General features: G+C 52.7%; 1 protein-coding gene across 1 annotated transcript; it reads right to left on the reverse strand.

The window, feature by feature from the left end:
* Positions 1-6,390: 6,390 nt before the first annotated feature.
* On the reverse strand, positions 6,391-9,523 carry LOC119292337. Its single transcript, XM_037571190.1, has one exon. The coding sequence runs from the start codon at positions 9,185-9,187 to the stop codon at positions 6,650-6,652; it is 2,538 nt and encodes an 845-aa protein (XP_037427087.1). The 5' UTR covers positions 9,188-9,523; the 3' UTR covers positions 6,391-6,649.
* Between the last annotated feature and the right edge of the window lie 6,153 nt (positions 9,524-15,676).

Here is a 15,676-nt window from a genome sequence, read left to right on the forward strand (position 1 = left end):
TATGTATACTCTGTCGGGAATGATTGAGTTTAAGCCTGCTAAAGTCACGACAAGCTCGAGTAATAACCATTACGATCTGGAGTTAATCTACTTCCACCGTTCCTAAGTATATGAGACCTTTTATTAAAGATTTTAATATGAACTACACACGGATGCATATAGATATATTTCAGAGTGTAGATACTCGTTTTATTTTATATATAGTTCATATTAGAATCTGTAAAAGGTCTTATGTTTAGAAACGAAGTGAGTATTGTACTACTAGTACCATGCATGCATGGATTAGGCATCTTAAATCCACATGCTTAACCCAGTTAGAACACGCGGTACTCATGATGATGATGTATGTGCGTGCGTGCGTGCAGGTTGATCCATTGAGGCTTACGTAGTGGCACGAGTGAAGATACATTGGTCTCAAAAGCCTCCAAAGGATGGATCAAATTTCGCATCTTTGGTAGTACTACGTGGTCAAGACAGACACACACATACCGTCGATCCTAGCTACAGTAGCATGTGATGCCAAATTTGCAATGGAGTGCAACTCTGTGTGGACGAGTTGATGCTAATTCTCATATTATCTTAGAAAAAAAGAGCACGAAGAATCACGCAGCAGAGAGATTACAGGGTGGCGCCACACGTAGACGTAGACGTAGACGGCAGACCGGCGCCGGAACCGGAGCCCGATCAATCATGCCCGTTCGCCGTTGGCAACACACACATTCGCGGTGGCCACGAGCACCTCCCAACGACCGGTGCATTTTCGTCTGCAGTGCACTCGAAAGGCGGGGACGAGCTAGCTGCTGTTCAAAGATGCTAGCTGCAGCGCGAGAGAAAGAGTGCGGTGGCCGGCCAGTGGACCATCCGTCATCCAGCGTCTATCCTGCCCCAGCACATGTGCCAACCCAAAGCTAGCTGTTGGCCTGTTTTTTTTTTTTTTTGAAAACAAAATTCCAACTTTATTCATTTGTAATAGTTAGTACATCGTTTGTGAGAAACATTACAATTTTCGTTTAAAGGCTCCTCAAACCAATCAGAAGCCAAAGAAAATCTAGCTAATCCAGCAAGCTCATGAACTACTTTATTTACTTTCCTATTACAATGCTCAAATCTAACCGTAACAAAATCACAGGCATATAATGAAAACAGTCTTCGAAGATTGCTGCCGCCGCACCCGCCGACTGCCCTCCATCATTCATAGACTCAAATCACCTCCATATTATCCGAATTTACGATAATGCGGTTCCATCCCGCCCTTTGCGCCAAAGTTAGACCAAATTTAAGAGCTCTAGCCTCCGCCATCAGCACATCCGCGCAAAAAATCTATTCTCTCATTGCCTCCGGCAATAAACCTGCCTTTGTCATCTCTGAGGATTGCTCCCATTGTACCCCTGGGAAGGTCGTGATCAAAAGAAGCATCAACGTTGAGTTTAACAAAACCTCTTGGAGGGCAAGAACTGTTGAGTGCAAAGCGACCGCGCCGGAGAAAAGAAAAAGGAAAAAAAAGGTCTCCTCCTAAGGCCAACTCCAACGCAGTACACCATCTCATCCACATGTGTCCATTTTGACTCAAACGGACACATGTCACGGCTCAACGTGCGACCACATATGTAAATATTGTCCGCTTCGCATCCGGCCTACCACATTTCCACACCAAAATTGTTCCTGGTTTGCGTCTAGACGCGCGCACTCGCTTCTCGCCCGCCCCGGGGACCCGTGGGGGCCGTCCACCTACCTCCACCGCCCAAATTAACTATGCACGCATGGTGGGCCCTGTCTGTCAGCCACCCAGCTGCCCCGGTCGTCGTCCTTCTTAATGTGGAAGCCGTGGACCGGCTAGTCCACGGCTTCCACTCCCTAGCCCGTCTACCTTCTCGAGCCCCGACACGAGCTCGTAAACCCTAGCCGCCCACACATTCCTCTCATCCACCTCCTCGTCGGCGCCATGTGGTGGCATTGGATCATCAAGGGGAAGCACGACCATGAGACCGGCTGCTGCTCCACCAGCCCCGCGCCGCCCGTGTTTGCCATTCCGGAGCTGGACGTGCCCGTCAAGGAAGAGGTGGTTGAGGAGTTGCCCGTCGTCGCGTGGAACCTACGCTTGGTGGGCCAGAGGTGGAGCTGGTCGTCCACGGCATCGAAGATGGCCGACGCGGTGGGTGTTGGGCCATGGTTACCCACGTCGCCACGGTAACCAGAGCAGGAGCCGTCGCCACTGGAGGAGGTGTTGCAGGCGCCTCAGGCCTAGCAGCCACTACAGGGGCCACTGGCCCACCTCTTGTTATTGTCTTACTATCACATTTTCGTTACTATGAGCATTCTTATCAATTTGAGCATTTTTAGGATTACATAGCCCAAGCGAGGTACCAACAACTGTCAAGATCGAAAGGAAAATCGGTTGGCCTCCAACATCGTTGGAATTTGCTGGAAGGCCACAAGTAGTGAAAGTTAATTAAGGAATGATGACGACAATCCAAAAATTGGGAATTGCAACAATTCCTCTCCGGTGATAGAGGACCGTGAAGAAGAAGAATATGATGGAGAGGAAAGGGAAAGGGTGCCTAGAAGTCCTACTCCGACGTCTAGCGTAGATCGGCCCGACATAAGGAAGAAAAGAAAATAGATTCTCAAGAGAGAAGGAGAGGTGGGGGCGATGAAAAAAAAAGACCGGTGAGTTGATGCAGACAAGAAAAGTGCACGCCGAGCCGAGAATAGTTGGTAAGAAAAGCCAGCGATGGAGGAGAAGAACATCCAAGAGAAGAGGGTTATATGTGATGCTATGCAAGATAGAACTAACGATGTCGGAAAGAGATGGAGGTGCGTAGGCTCGAAAATTTAGATGCGTCGGGCGACAACTGAACAGGTATCGAAGGACAATTGGTTGACAAGTTGGATTCAAACATGACGGATCTAGTGGCGTGGCAATTTCGGGACAAGACGTGAACGATGGTCATACATTTCAGTAACCCCGGAGAAGGAGACGTTGCACACGTTGAAGGAGAGGGGACGATGCACGCACGCTAACAACATGTTATTTGTACGCCTCGCTGGTTTTTAAGTGCTTTCTTTTTCATGTAACTTGTTAAAAAATTGTGTGCATGTTTGGTTGATATGCTAAACGTTTAAATATTAAGCCAATCAAAGTGCGAAATGAGCGAAATGAAGAATAATCAAAGCCTATATGAATCAACCTGAGCAACCTAGCTAGGTGCACACCGGCAAACAAACAAACAAAAAATCCTACTAGTATCTCACACAAAGATGATGATGATGATGATGATGATGATGATGATGGTCCCTGTGCGCCCGTGCGTGGCAGGTTGATGGATCGAGGCTTATTCCTGGTACTAGGAGCAAAGATTGCTCTCAAAAGCCTCGTGACGACAGGATAATCGAGTCACATCTTGGGTACGTAAGGGAGTAGCTAAGTACGTAGGCGGTCAAGTACATCTTGGGTACGTAAGGGAGTACAATGGGAGCGACGGTAAAACCTTGACCAACCGACGCCATCGCATTCCGTCCGACCAGACCGTCTGTCTGCCGATTCGCTCAGATGTACAGTACGCAGCACAAGTTCTCACGTACCTTTCTTGGAATAAAGAGCAGGAAGAATCACGCACAGGGTAGACTACAAGGTGGCGCCACACCCCTGCGCCGGAGCCCAAATGATGCGTCGTCGCCATTGCCAATGCCAATGCACGGCGCACTCCAAAGGCTAGCTGCCGTTGTGCAAAGATGCTACAGCACGTGAGAGCGTGGACCATCCATCCAGCCCCAGCACATTTGCGAGGTGGGCACAAAGCTAGCTGTTGTTCGCGCCCGCCCAGGGAGAAGAAAAGGCAAAGAAAAGCACCTCCTCCCTCCCTTCTTCAGCCCTCGTGCCAACTCCGCAGCGGGACCCTATTTGTCCAGCTTCATTTATTTGAGATAAAAGGGACAAACCGATTGACCTAGCGCGTGACGGCGCAGACTCATCTGGTCCGTTTTATATCCGGGCCGACCCATTCCGAAAGCAAACATGCGTCGGATTTGGGTCGCAGCGAATAGCAAACAGACGCGTTGCTCGTCCGCGTCGGGGCCACGTGGCAGGCGGCCACCCACCTCCCACCCACCAACATCAATGCGCACGCGCGGCCGGTCCCACCTGTCATCCGCCCAGGCGAACGGTCGCGGTCCTTCTTAAATGGGGAAGCCATGGACCGGTCGTCGTCCACACTCCCCACTCCACCCCGCGGCCTCCTCGATACCCGGCAGCACCAAACCCTAGCCTCGAACTCGCCGGCCGGCCGCCTCGCAGTCATGGGGCTCTTGAACTACAGCCGCAAGGGGAAGCACAACCGCGAGGATAGGTACGCCCCCAACTCCGTGCTCTGGGACACGTGGCTCCAGGACAAGCACGACGTGCGGCGCGCCTCCTACTTCGTCGGCACGACATCGGGGCTGCGCCGGCCACGTCAGGAGGTGCGTGGCCTCACGCCCACGCCGTCGCCTTCCCTGTCTCCGTCACCACCTCCACCTCCTCGCATGACAGTAGAGGAGAAGGCCCGACTCATGCAGCGTGTCATGGAGGACTCCATGAACACACATGATGAGTGCCAATGGCCGGGCATAGAGGAGACGATGGCCTCTCTGCGGCCGGTGACGTCGCCATCCCCGAGTTGGAGATAGTGGTAGCGAAGAAGGTGATGGAGGAGGCGCCGGTGGCCGCGTTCCACCTGGGCTTGCTGGGCCAGCAGTGGAGCTGGTCCTGCACAGCTCCGGAGATGGCGCACGCCATGGGGGGCGTGAACTGGTGCCCTACGCTGCCGCGGTCACCGGAGCGGGACGCGTCACCACGGGAGGAGGTGGTGCAGGCACCTGCCACCTTCCAGCCCGCCCCGGTGCACCACGGATCGCCGACCCACCTCTGGACGTCGCCCGACTACGTCGACCTCGTCAGCGACGATGACGACACCAGCGGCCACAGAAGACGGCGACGGTCACGGCATCGACGGGCGCGGCAGGAGCGCGCGGGCAGCGTTTTTTATTTTGTATTTATGTTAATTATGGCACTAGGCCGTTAAGTGAACCATGGAACTGGGCCGTTCTGTGGCGGTGACCCCTAACTGATGTTTTAAGTTTTTTTAACTGCGTTATTTACTTTTTTAGTTATTTTATTTTAGTTTTTATGTTTTTTTGTCACGTTCAACACGGACATGATTTGAGGTGCTGCCGCGCGCTGGACGCACCTACGACCCAACGGACAAAGACAGACATGAACGAACCCATTGCCGTCCCAAATGAACAAAATTCAGTCAAACCAGACGTCCGTTTGGAGTTGGCCTCAGGGATCAGCTAGAGTGGAGGTAGAGCTACAAAAGGGGGCGGTACAGTGCAGGGGACCAAAAAGGTTGAGATGGATTTGGGCGGCCTCAGCAGTGGATGCTTTTAGTCTCGGGAAAAAAATAGACATTAAGGTGCGGTCTGCTGATCTGTTTGCTTGTTGTAGACTGAGACTAGTGGGATCGCCTCGCCCTGTCCCCCCCTCCCCCCACCACCACCCTATGCGCCCCGCCCCCACCAACTCCACTCCACTCCACTCCAATGCCTGGCCTCACATTATCTCCCTTTTTCTTAAGACCACTACTCTCATCTCATCTCCACATGATTGACTCTGGACCTTCTCTCTATCCTGCACGCAAGCTTCAGATTCATTCTAGTAGTAGTTAGTAGCAGCTGTTTGAACAGCACAGTGCACCACATGCCAGGCACCTCATAATTCAATCCTCATACCAGCAATGCCATACTACCACTTCACACACTCGACACAGTGTCACTGAAACAATCTTACACCCATTACCTCCAATCCATCCACAAATTTAGTACGTAGTACGTTTTGCTGTAGGTTCCGTGCACTACAGAGCCAACGAACCCAACCACAACAGCAGCAGCAGTTCAGGAGCTTGATGATTTAACCAGAACAAAAACTCAATGCAATCATCCAACGTCCCGGAATTGCTAGGTTAAAGCTCAAATGAACAATGTATAATTTCAGGGCACTGTAAAATTCCACCTACAACCAACCAACAAAACAATTGAGGTGTCACCATCATACAGGCACAAGCAACCAAGGAAAAGATCCTCCTCTGGTTGCATGGTTTTTGCACCGGTCATACAAAACCATTAACCTGAATGATTGCATACACAATATGCTCCCAGATTGCTTTTTGCAAGGAAAAGAAAGCATTTCCATATCTTGTCTTCAAGGACAGGATAACCTTCTTATCTTATATGCAAACATTATCAGAAAAGCATGCAGATGCAAGATGTAGATTGGCACAACAACCCTTAAACCACAATCATGTTTTTTTTAGGTAATGCGCAAACATCATCCATCATAACGGGGAAAGGAAATTAGCACACCGAACAAAGCAAAGCAAAGCAAACCTCAGAGATTTTTACACATAGTCCTCCCTAATCTATTCTCATCTCATGTAACTTGCTTAATATCCATCACATAACTAACAGCACGTACCAAGCATGGAAAAACAAGCTCACTACAATTACATAACAACAAAGCTCACTACAGTTATTACAGAACAAAGCTTATAGAAACGTGGGGTGGTCACTAACTAGCTAGCTAAAGCGGGCGTACCAGCTTGCTTGTCCGGGATCAGAAGCCGATCCCGGTGGCGTTGAGGGGCCGGTGCCGGTCCTCCTTCCAGAAGCACGTGTCGGGCGCCAGCCGCGCAGAAGACCGCAGCGGCTCGGACTTGCATCGCTTCAGGACGAGCGGCGCGTACGCCACCACGCTGGCAGCGACCTTCGGCAGCTCTAGCTTGAGCTTCTGCTCCACTGCTGGCTTCAGTGGTGGCTTCGGGGCGGCCTGGGGTGGCATAGACGCGGGGTTCGCCGGTGCTTGCACTACGGTGCTCTCTTCTGTATCCTTCGCGACACCGGTGTCGTCCGGAGCATTGCTTAAATCATCCTTCGTCTCCTCTGACGCAGCAGCATTGCTGCCGGTAGCAGCCGCCTTCTGTTGGCGGCGATTCTGACCCTGGTGAGACTTCCAATGGACGAAATCGGTGCTGCACACCCATGTCTCCTTGGAGACCTCCATGGAGAGCTTGGGCTCACACATCATCATCAGGAGGCAATCCGGCAGCTCGCCGCTCTTCTTCCTCTGTTCCTGCTTCACCTCAACGGTTTTTTCCTCATCGACTCCGGTCTCAACCTTCTCAGCCTCCGTGTTAATCTCGCCACATCGTGCTGTCGTTCCATCTTCCTCAGCATCATCATTTGTGGCCTCTTCCTTTCCATCCTCATTGCACTCCTGGGCTTCCTCCACACTGTTCGGTGCAGCAACAAGAACAGGGCAGTCCTTCTCCGACTCGGCCTCGGACGAATTTTTCTTCCCCTTCCTGGACGCCATCAAAACCTTGGGCTCCGCGACGAGGTGCTCCTGCTCAATGGTGAAGCTCCACCTCCGGCCATCCCTGTCGATGGAGAAGCTTGCCCTCCTCGAGTCCTTCAAGCTCGAGAAGCTCGATCGCCGCGCCTCCATTTCGGCGGAGAAGCTGTGCCGCCTGTCAACACGATCGCTGCTCGAGGAGGCCCTGCTGCTGGTGGAAACGCGCCTCCTGGTGCTGCCCAGCCGCCGCAATTTGCGGTCCTCCTTCAGTGCTGTGGATGGGGAGCAGCTGCTGACTGACCTCCTGCCCTTCACCTCTTCCTCCATTCTTGGAGCATCAGCATCCTCCTTGGTGTCTGCCACAGCCTCCACCATTGCCGGTGCTTGGCTCTCGCTCTTAGCAGCTTCAACCTCCAAGCCTACGTCCTTGCGAACAATTTGAGCCTCCACAGGCTCATCCTTCTCCTCTGCATCTCCTCTGGAGCCTCCATCATTCTCTTCTTCCCCGATATCTCCACGCTTGGAGCTCTCGTCTTCAGACTCCGGTTGACCAGCATCCCCTGCCTCGCCGCCGTCATCTTCAACCACGCCGCGCTCGCGGCATACCTCGCCGTCGGCGGAAACCGCTGAATTCCGAGCTTCCTCTTCACATTCCTTTTCCAAATTGGCATGGCCTTCCTCTTTTTCTTCTTCCTGGACGCCGCCGACGCCCCCTTCATTGTCGACCTGGCCGACGCTGGCAGTGGCCGCCGCAGGGGAACCCCAGAAGCGGGTGGCGAGCTCCGCCATGCGCACGGGGTCGGATCTGCAGCGCATCAGCAGGAGGGCGTTCCTGGGCGGGATGCAGACGCTGACCCTCCCCTCCTCCTCCTTGCCTCCAACCAGCAAGATCTCATCTTCCTTCTCCACCTCCACCTCGCCGACGACGACGCGCGTCTCGTCCTCCTCTTCGTAGTCGTCCTCCACGTCCCAGCCCTGCATCACGAGCCCCACCTGCGACTCCCGGGCCTCGTCGGCGGGCCCGACGGCGGAGCCCTTCCCGACGTCGTCCTCCTCCTCCTGGATCGCCAGGAGGCACCGCGCGACGGCGGCGCCGCAGAGCCAGCTGCCGCCGGCCGGGGCGCGGCGGCGCTTCTTGTCTCCCGCGGCACCGGAGCGCGGCGCGCCCCCACCACGCTCCCGGGACGGCGAGCAGAGGGAGCGGCCGCCGCAGGAGCCGAAGGTCTTGAGCGCCTCGCAGATGTTGACCGGGATCTGGTAGACCCAGCCCTGGTTCTTGGCGCCGGGGTGGAGGGCGGCGTCCCGGTCGTCCGCCCCGCGGCGGAAGCTGGCCTCGGAGCCGGACAGGCCGCCGCCGCGCCTGGAGCGCGAGCGCAGCGCGGCGGCGGCGGAGGAGGAGGCGTGCTTGGGCTTGCGCTTGCCGCCCTTGACCCGGACCTGGCCGATGCAGGTGACCTTGGGCGAGGAGGGCTCGGCGGGCTCCATCCCGCCCCGCCCGCGCCGGCCCCCCGACGCCGTGCCCGGCGGGAACATGGGCGACTGGCCGCCCTTGAGGCTCCCGCTGTTCCTCAGCCGCCTGCTCAGCGACGGGCGCAGCAGCGCGGCCGGCGCCGCGTCGGCAGCACCGCCAGAACCAGCTCCGCTCGCTCCTCCGGCGCCGGCGGCGGTGCGGCCGGGGCTGAAAGCCTTGGAGGGGCGGAGGCCGGAGGCGGAGGGGCGGGAGGTGAAGCAGATGAAGAGCTCGGTGCCGCCGCCGCCGCCGCCGCCGCCAGCGCGGTCCAAGTGCTTCTTGCGGCGCATCAGGCGCGCGAGGGGGCAGCACAAGGAGAGATGCGCGAGACGAGCCTGTGACCTCGCCTTGTTTTTTTCCTCCTCGAATTTATTATTCCTATTGTTTACTATGAGGATTGGGGAGTGAGGCAGGCAGTGGGGAGCTCGCTTGCAAATAAGTGAGCTGCCGCAGTAGGGTTTGGGAGTGACTCGAGCTGGGCTTGCCTCGTTAACCGTGGTGCTTAGCAGCAGCGGCAATCAGTCATGATGGGTGTAATGGAGACGAGGATGATGGGGATGATGGGGTAATGGAGATCGGGAGGGGAGGGGTGTGTAGGGTTTGCTCGAGCTGGCGGTAGGTGGAGGTGGAGGTGGAGGTGGCGGGGACTCCGGGGAGTGGGGTGGAGGGGTCCATGTTTTTGCGGCTGCTCCGGCGAGCGGTGGCTGGCGGGCGGGCTGGCGGGCTGGCCCGGCGCGCATGTGCGTGGCCGTGGTGTGGACGTACCACGGACCAGGGTATGTGTATGTATCAATGTACGTATGTATGTATGTATGTATCGGCAAAGACCAAGGACACTGTACGTACGTACGTACGTACGTACTTGCGAGTTTTTAAGAAGCCGCGAAAGCACACATGAACGGTGGTTGGGAGGACGGCGTTTTCGGCTCTCACCATCATGTGATCTTTTCTTTTCTTCAGGGGGGGCCTTTGATTTGATTTGATTTTTAGGATTTAAAAAGATAAAATGAACATATGATTGTGATAGAATTGCGTGTGCAAGACGATGCATTGTGCGAAGAGCGCTGCTACACGCACGACAGTGCTCGGCCGATTTATAGACGATCCTATTGATCTAATCATACATGCATGATGCATGGGTTAAAATGAAGCGCATCCGACGGATGGAGCATCGTCCATTGATCGGCCAACGAGTTTCGGCTTCCGTTGTGAGAGCGCAGGGATTTGCATAATCGCGTGCTTGGTTCGCGAGAATGGAGAACATAATGGATTGCGAGAAAGAAGTATCCGAATTAGGTTTATGACATATGCAGAGGTGATATTAGGTTGGAATTATACCTCTTATGGTCTTTGCCTTGCTCCTTTTGCATACAAATGTAAGGAGGAGGTTTGAGTGCAACATAAAAACTACACGAAAAATTCCTGCACTTTTTCTATTGCCAATTCCTTTGAACCAAATGAACGAATGGTGTTATCATACAAAAAAAGACATTTTCCTTCCTATTAATGACAGAGGCCCTAGAAAGTCTGCATAGAAAGCTCAAAAAGATTCTCAACAAGTAAGAAAAGAATTGATGCGTCACAGCAAGGCATACAAGCCGTCCCTTGTGGTTCGTCGACCGCCCCTCCATTGTGGCGGTGCCGCTACTCCTCCTCCTCCTCCTCCTCCTCCTCCTTGTCGACGTCGCCATTCCGATAGCAAAGGGATGACATGTAAAATGGTAGCCGTAGCACATTTGATTTTGATTCCAAAATAAACCAGGCTCAAATAATATTTGATTTTGATTTTGATTCTGATAGCAAAGGGAGCACATGTAAAATGGTACCCGTAGCAGATTGATTATAGAATAAATCAGCCAGATGCGTGCTAATAAATCATGGATTCTGAATCCGTACGCAAGCGGCCTCGCTGTTTTGTTTTGGCGTGGCTGTTGCTTCAAGGCGTGACACGGACCGGTGGTGGTCCTAATTAACTAGACAGCCTCACTGCTGGTGCATATGCCATTTATCTTTTCTTTGGTCCACCTCATCAGATCAGCCTTGTCAAGCCGGCTCAGTCTTTCGAAGGTGCTCATAGGGATAGGGTGTGCGTGTGTGCGTTCATAGGGGTGAATGTATGCGCATGTATATGAGCGCTTGTGTCTGTACTGATGCTCAAAAAAAAACCCCGTACAAGCCTGGTGCCACGCAGATTGGTAAACGGGCACAAAGTGGTAATGATAAACGGTAAAGGAAAAAAGAATAACCACATTGCAGCCTTCAACTTGCCATTTGGTTTAAAATTCAACCCTTAACTTCGAAACCGGTTCTCCCTCAAACAAAAAATAAAAAAACTTGCAACTCTGTTCAGGAATCAACCCCCCGCTCGGTTTTTACTGGTTTGACCGTGCGGACCTGTTTTGACTGCGTTACTGCTGACTGGGCAACGCCGTGTCAGCTTTGACCTCTCATGGATGTTGTGGGTCCTACCTGTCAGGGATTTCGAGTTTTTACGCTTGGTGGTTGTATGCTCTGTTTCTCTCTTACTCCCTCCGCCCCATAATGTAAAAAAACGTTCTTATATTATGAGACGGAGGGAGTACGTTTTAACCCTGTCGCATTTGTGTCTGAAACTCTCATGTTCTCCTCGCGTCTCCTGCTGCTGGCTGCCCAGGCAGTTTGAAATGCTGGGGAGTACTACAGTCACGATGAGAAGCGAGTGCCATTGAAGGCTCTGCGTGCAGATGCGCACTTAATATTACCACTGCTCCTGTACTTATTGGCGTACTCTCTCCGGTACTCCTATCTTCAACCCACTTTTGCTGTGCAAGATCTCGGCGTCAACGACAAGATGGACATGGAGGCACTGCCGTAAGATTCAGATGTGCCGTGGCGTGCTCAGAATCGCGCCATCTTCAGAAGCTCTCCAGCAGAGTCATGCAATGTTTGGCGCGAAACCGGCCCAATCGCGCGGCAAACCGAGAGCGCGCACCCGCGCTTTCCGAAACAGCCATGAGCCTCCTCCCGCCACACGGCCAGGGCGAACCAACGCTGCCCGCTTGCCTCCACCCGCGTTCGCCATGGCCAGCGCGCACACTGCAAGCGAGCACGCGCCGCCTGCGTCTGCCACCGCTCCCGTCCCCGTTCCAGTCCGGCCGGTCGACCTCCCCCCGGCAGTGGTATCCACCAGCACCGCCGCGCCGGTGGACAGCAGCCGTCTGTCCGAGCAGGACGAAGCGGTGATCCTCCAGTCCCTCCAGGCCCACCTCTGGAGCCACGGCGGCCTCCCCCGCAGCGCCGACCTCGTTGCCACCTTCTTCGGCCGGCTCAGCAGGACGGACTACAGCTTCGGGGACGTGGAGGCCAAGATCCGGGCCCTGCGGCGCCGGTTCAGGGAGGCCGACGCCGCGCTCTGCGCCGGCACCGGCTGCCCGGCCCCCGGGCACGGCCTCCGGATGTACGCGCTCTCGCTCGAGGTCTGGGGCGCCACGCCCGCCGTCGTCGCCCCGCCCCGGCGCGACCCGGTGCCCGACAAGGACGCGGCGTCCACGGCGGTGGGCAACAAGATGCCGGTCACGCCGATGCCGGCCGCGGCCCCTACGCCTGCTAAGAAGAGGCGCTGCGAGGAGTATCCGGCGCTGGCGAGGGAGGCGGAGAGGCTGGCGAGGGAGGCCCTGGAGCGCATCGACGACGTGACGGCGTGGTCGCTGGAGATGAGGGCGAGCAAGAAGGAGCAGCGGCAGCTGCAGAGGATGAGGAAACAGTACCGACAGCAGCAGCACCGCGCCGGCGGTGTGCCTATGCCCGGCGGTGGGCGCGCCGAGGACGGGAGCAAGGAGCTGGCTAGCGTGATCGTGAAGCTTCTTAGAGGCAACCATGGCCCCTCCTCAGCCGGGAACTAGTAGTAGAGATGAAGTAACTAACTGTGATCTCTGAACTCGCTTGCCGAATGTCAGTTCTGCAGGCTGAATGTGATGTGCATGTGCTGTAGTGTGTTCTAGCTAGATAGAGTAGGACTAGTTCAGTATGGAGATGTTCATTGTCATCATGTTCATTGTGATCAATCAGGTGATTGGACTTGAGTTTCCTTGGCTATTCAAGGCTAACGGAATGCATCTAGTCTGCTTCTGCTTCTGTTTGAAGGATCGAGAGAGTAGAGATTGATCCTACTACCTGGTGTGTTTACGATTTACATACATATTATCAGTGAGATGTCGTGGATCTAGAAAACAAACGGAGAGGATTCTTGTCGATCTAGACAGTGGGGAATGGTATAATACTGCTATGATGGCTGGTCTGTTAATAAGCATGGTGGCATTCAGGTGTCAGGTTGCGGCGGCAAACAAAATCAGACAAGTCAGGTCTCAACCATGCCACGAGACCAAGGTTTAAGAAACTAACAGCACTTGGCCTGACATTCTGCCGATTGTATTACTCTGTGTGTGGCAAGCCCACACTGGCAAGACCCAAGAATGAACTCCTATCATCTGAAAGGATCCCATTCAGATACCACTCTTTGGTTTATAACTGACTGACAGATCAGGTTGCAGGTTATTCTCGCAGCGTCGAATCTGGGCGACGGGCAACGCTATGAGCACGGCAACATCAAATTTATCCTGACAAGAGAACCAAAATATTGTAGCGCTCAAGCATCTTCTCAAGAGTTACCAAATCAACCCAATTCATTCAGCAAGTACCGACGCAAGATGGAGACCGCAGACTGAAAACATAACTGAATTTAACACAACCTGATGAGTTTTTTTTATATATTTAATTATAGCTTCAGAGCTGGCTGGATGCATCAGGTGCTACATCGTGGCCTTGATGTGCGAAGAGCAGATTCTTCGATGTACTATGTTTAAACTCAAAATGTGATTTTCCAAATATGATCTCGTCGCTCTGCGAACACTACGACGCATGAACTAGCAAAAGTACGGTTTTCTATGTTTGCCAACTAATAAAATTTGCTGGAACTCTGATGTACCGCCGAAGAAGAAGAAGCCTGGAACATTTTTTTTCCTAGGTGTGCTTTATACGGTTGACACGACTGCAGTTCCTATCATAGCTGAATCAAATATTTTGGTGGAATCATAAATGCAATGTCGCTGTTGATAGAGCACAACTTTTGTTCTTTGTGGAATTTGAATCTGTCGGAGTCCATCTATATTTCCCGGTTGTTTACTCCTGGATCGGGGCGTCACTGGCTGCCATTTGACGCTTCTGGCTCTTTGCCCTGCCTTCGCGAATTTGAAAATAATGTTCACAAATTTGAAAATGTTCAAGGATTTGAAAATTGTTGAAGAATTTTAAAAAGTTCATGATTAAAAAAATGTCGTGGTTTTTAAAAACCCTTTGTTGGTGAATGGTTTTTTTAATTCATGAAGTTGAAGAAAAAACTTTGTTGGAAAAAGTTTCCTGAATTTGTAAAAATTGCACGCATTGGACAAACATTCATGAATTTTTTTAAAGTTCACGAATTTGAAAAAAAAACTTTGACAAAATAAAAATGAAAATAAGAAAACAGAAAAAGACGATAAATAAGAAAGGAAAAGAAAAAACTGAAAGATGAAACCAGAAAAAGAAAGAGACTTGAAGCATCTAGCAGCTTTCCAAAACTGGAATGCACCAGCGGCTCGCGAAACCTGGCACGCCCGCTGCGTACTCTAGTACATTTGACGATTTTCAGAACACAATAGGATTTCTGAAATTTGCCATAGAACCCTTCTTAAAATTGTCATATCAGATGAAGGAAATGCCATGGTAGAATTTGCTGTTACTTAAAGCCATGGAACAAATCAAACTAACTATTTCAGAAAAAATGCCGCGTTTTTTGCGAATAATGCGGCAAAACAATGTAGAACAGAAAATAAGATGCACATGGCAAGAACAACTAGTTTTGGTCGGTTTTGATAGCAACAATTATTTGAATACATATGACAAAAACACAATGAATAAGTTACCGTCATGGCAACATATCTATAAAACTGTATAGAAGTTCATATGATTTTGGTTGCCATGGCAACATATGCTTTTTAGTTGCCATGCATTTATTGATTAGTTACACAAAGAATTAAAAAGTGATACTCTAATTAGAAAATTTTGTTGTGCCTATACTGGGCCAAGACACGCCAATTTTGAAGAAAATGAATGGAGAAAAAGAAGGGGTTGAGCAGGATGCTACCTGCAGGGAATGGATCAAAACGCCAAGCCTTGTGCAGTGTGGCGCCATGGTTGTCGAGCTCTAGCTGAGATCTTGGCCATCGTCGTCGTCGTCCTCCGACTCGTTCTACCCAGCGAGGTGAGCACCTTCGAGGCTGCTGCGGTCGTGCTTACTGCCTGATCCGACGGGAGGTGGAGGTGAGCTCACGGTCATCACCACTATGTCATGTGCATGGCGGTGGGTTGCGGCGTCACCTCGATGAGATCCAACATCGGACGGACGACGTGTGGGGATGCGGAGAGGCCGCAACGCCCGCTAGCGATTACAGTAGAAAGCCAGCGTGGGCCTCTGTCGCGTTAGGAGCCTTCACGTCGGTGAGGACAAGACAAACAACATCGAGATGGGACTACCTGCGGCCTTGAAGCTCGATGAAGCAAAGGACCACCGCGTCTGTCCTCGAGCCGCAACACTCACCTCAAACTTGCGACCGCAGGGTGTGCCGCCGCTGTGGCTGGATTCGGCGTCCTTCTCCCCCTTGTCGCCTGCTGGTGCTCTATGTATCGGTGGACGGAAATGGATTTGACGGGAACGTAGAGTGAGGGGAAGAGTGATAGATAGGAGTTGGGGGTGGATGGAGGCG

Source organism: Triticum dicoccoides, chromosome 1A (genome assembly GCF_002162155.2).
Source record: "Triticum dicoccoides isolate Atlit2015 ecotype Zavitan chromosome 1A, WEW_v2.0, whole genome shotgun sequence".
NCBI classification, from domain to species: domain Eukaryota; kingdom Viridiplantae; phylum Streptophyta; class Magnoliopsida; order Poales; family Poaceae; genus Triticum; species Triticum dicoccoides.

Excerpts from the sequence above, each read along its gene's own strand:
- LOC119292337 (XM_037571190.1), bottom strand. The coding sequence starts at position 9,187 with ATGCGCCGCAAGAAGCACTTGGACCGCGCTGGCGGCGGCGGCGGCGGC.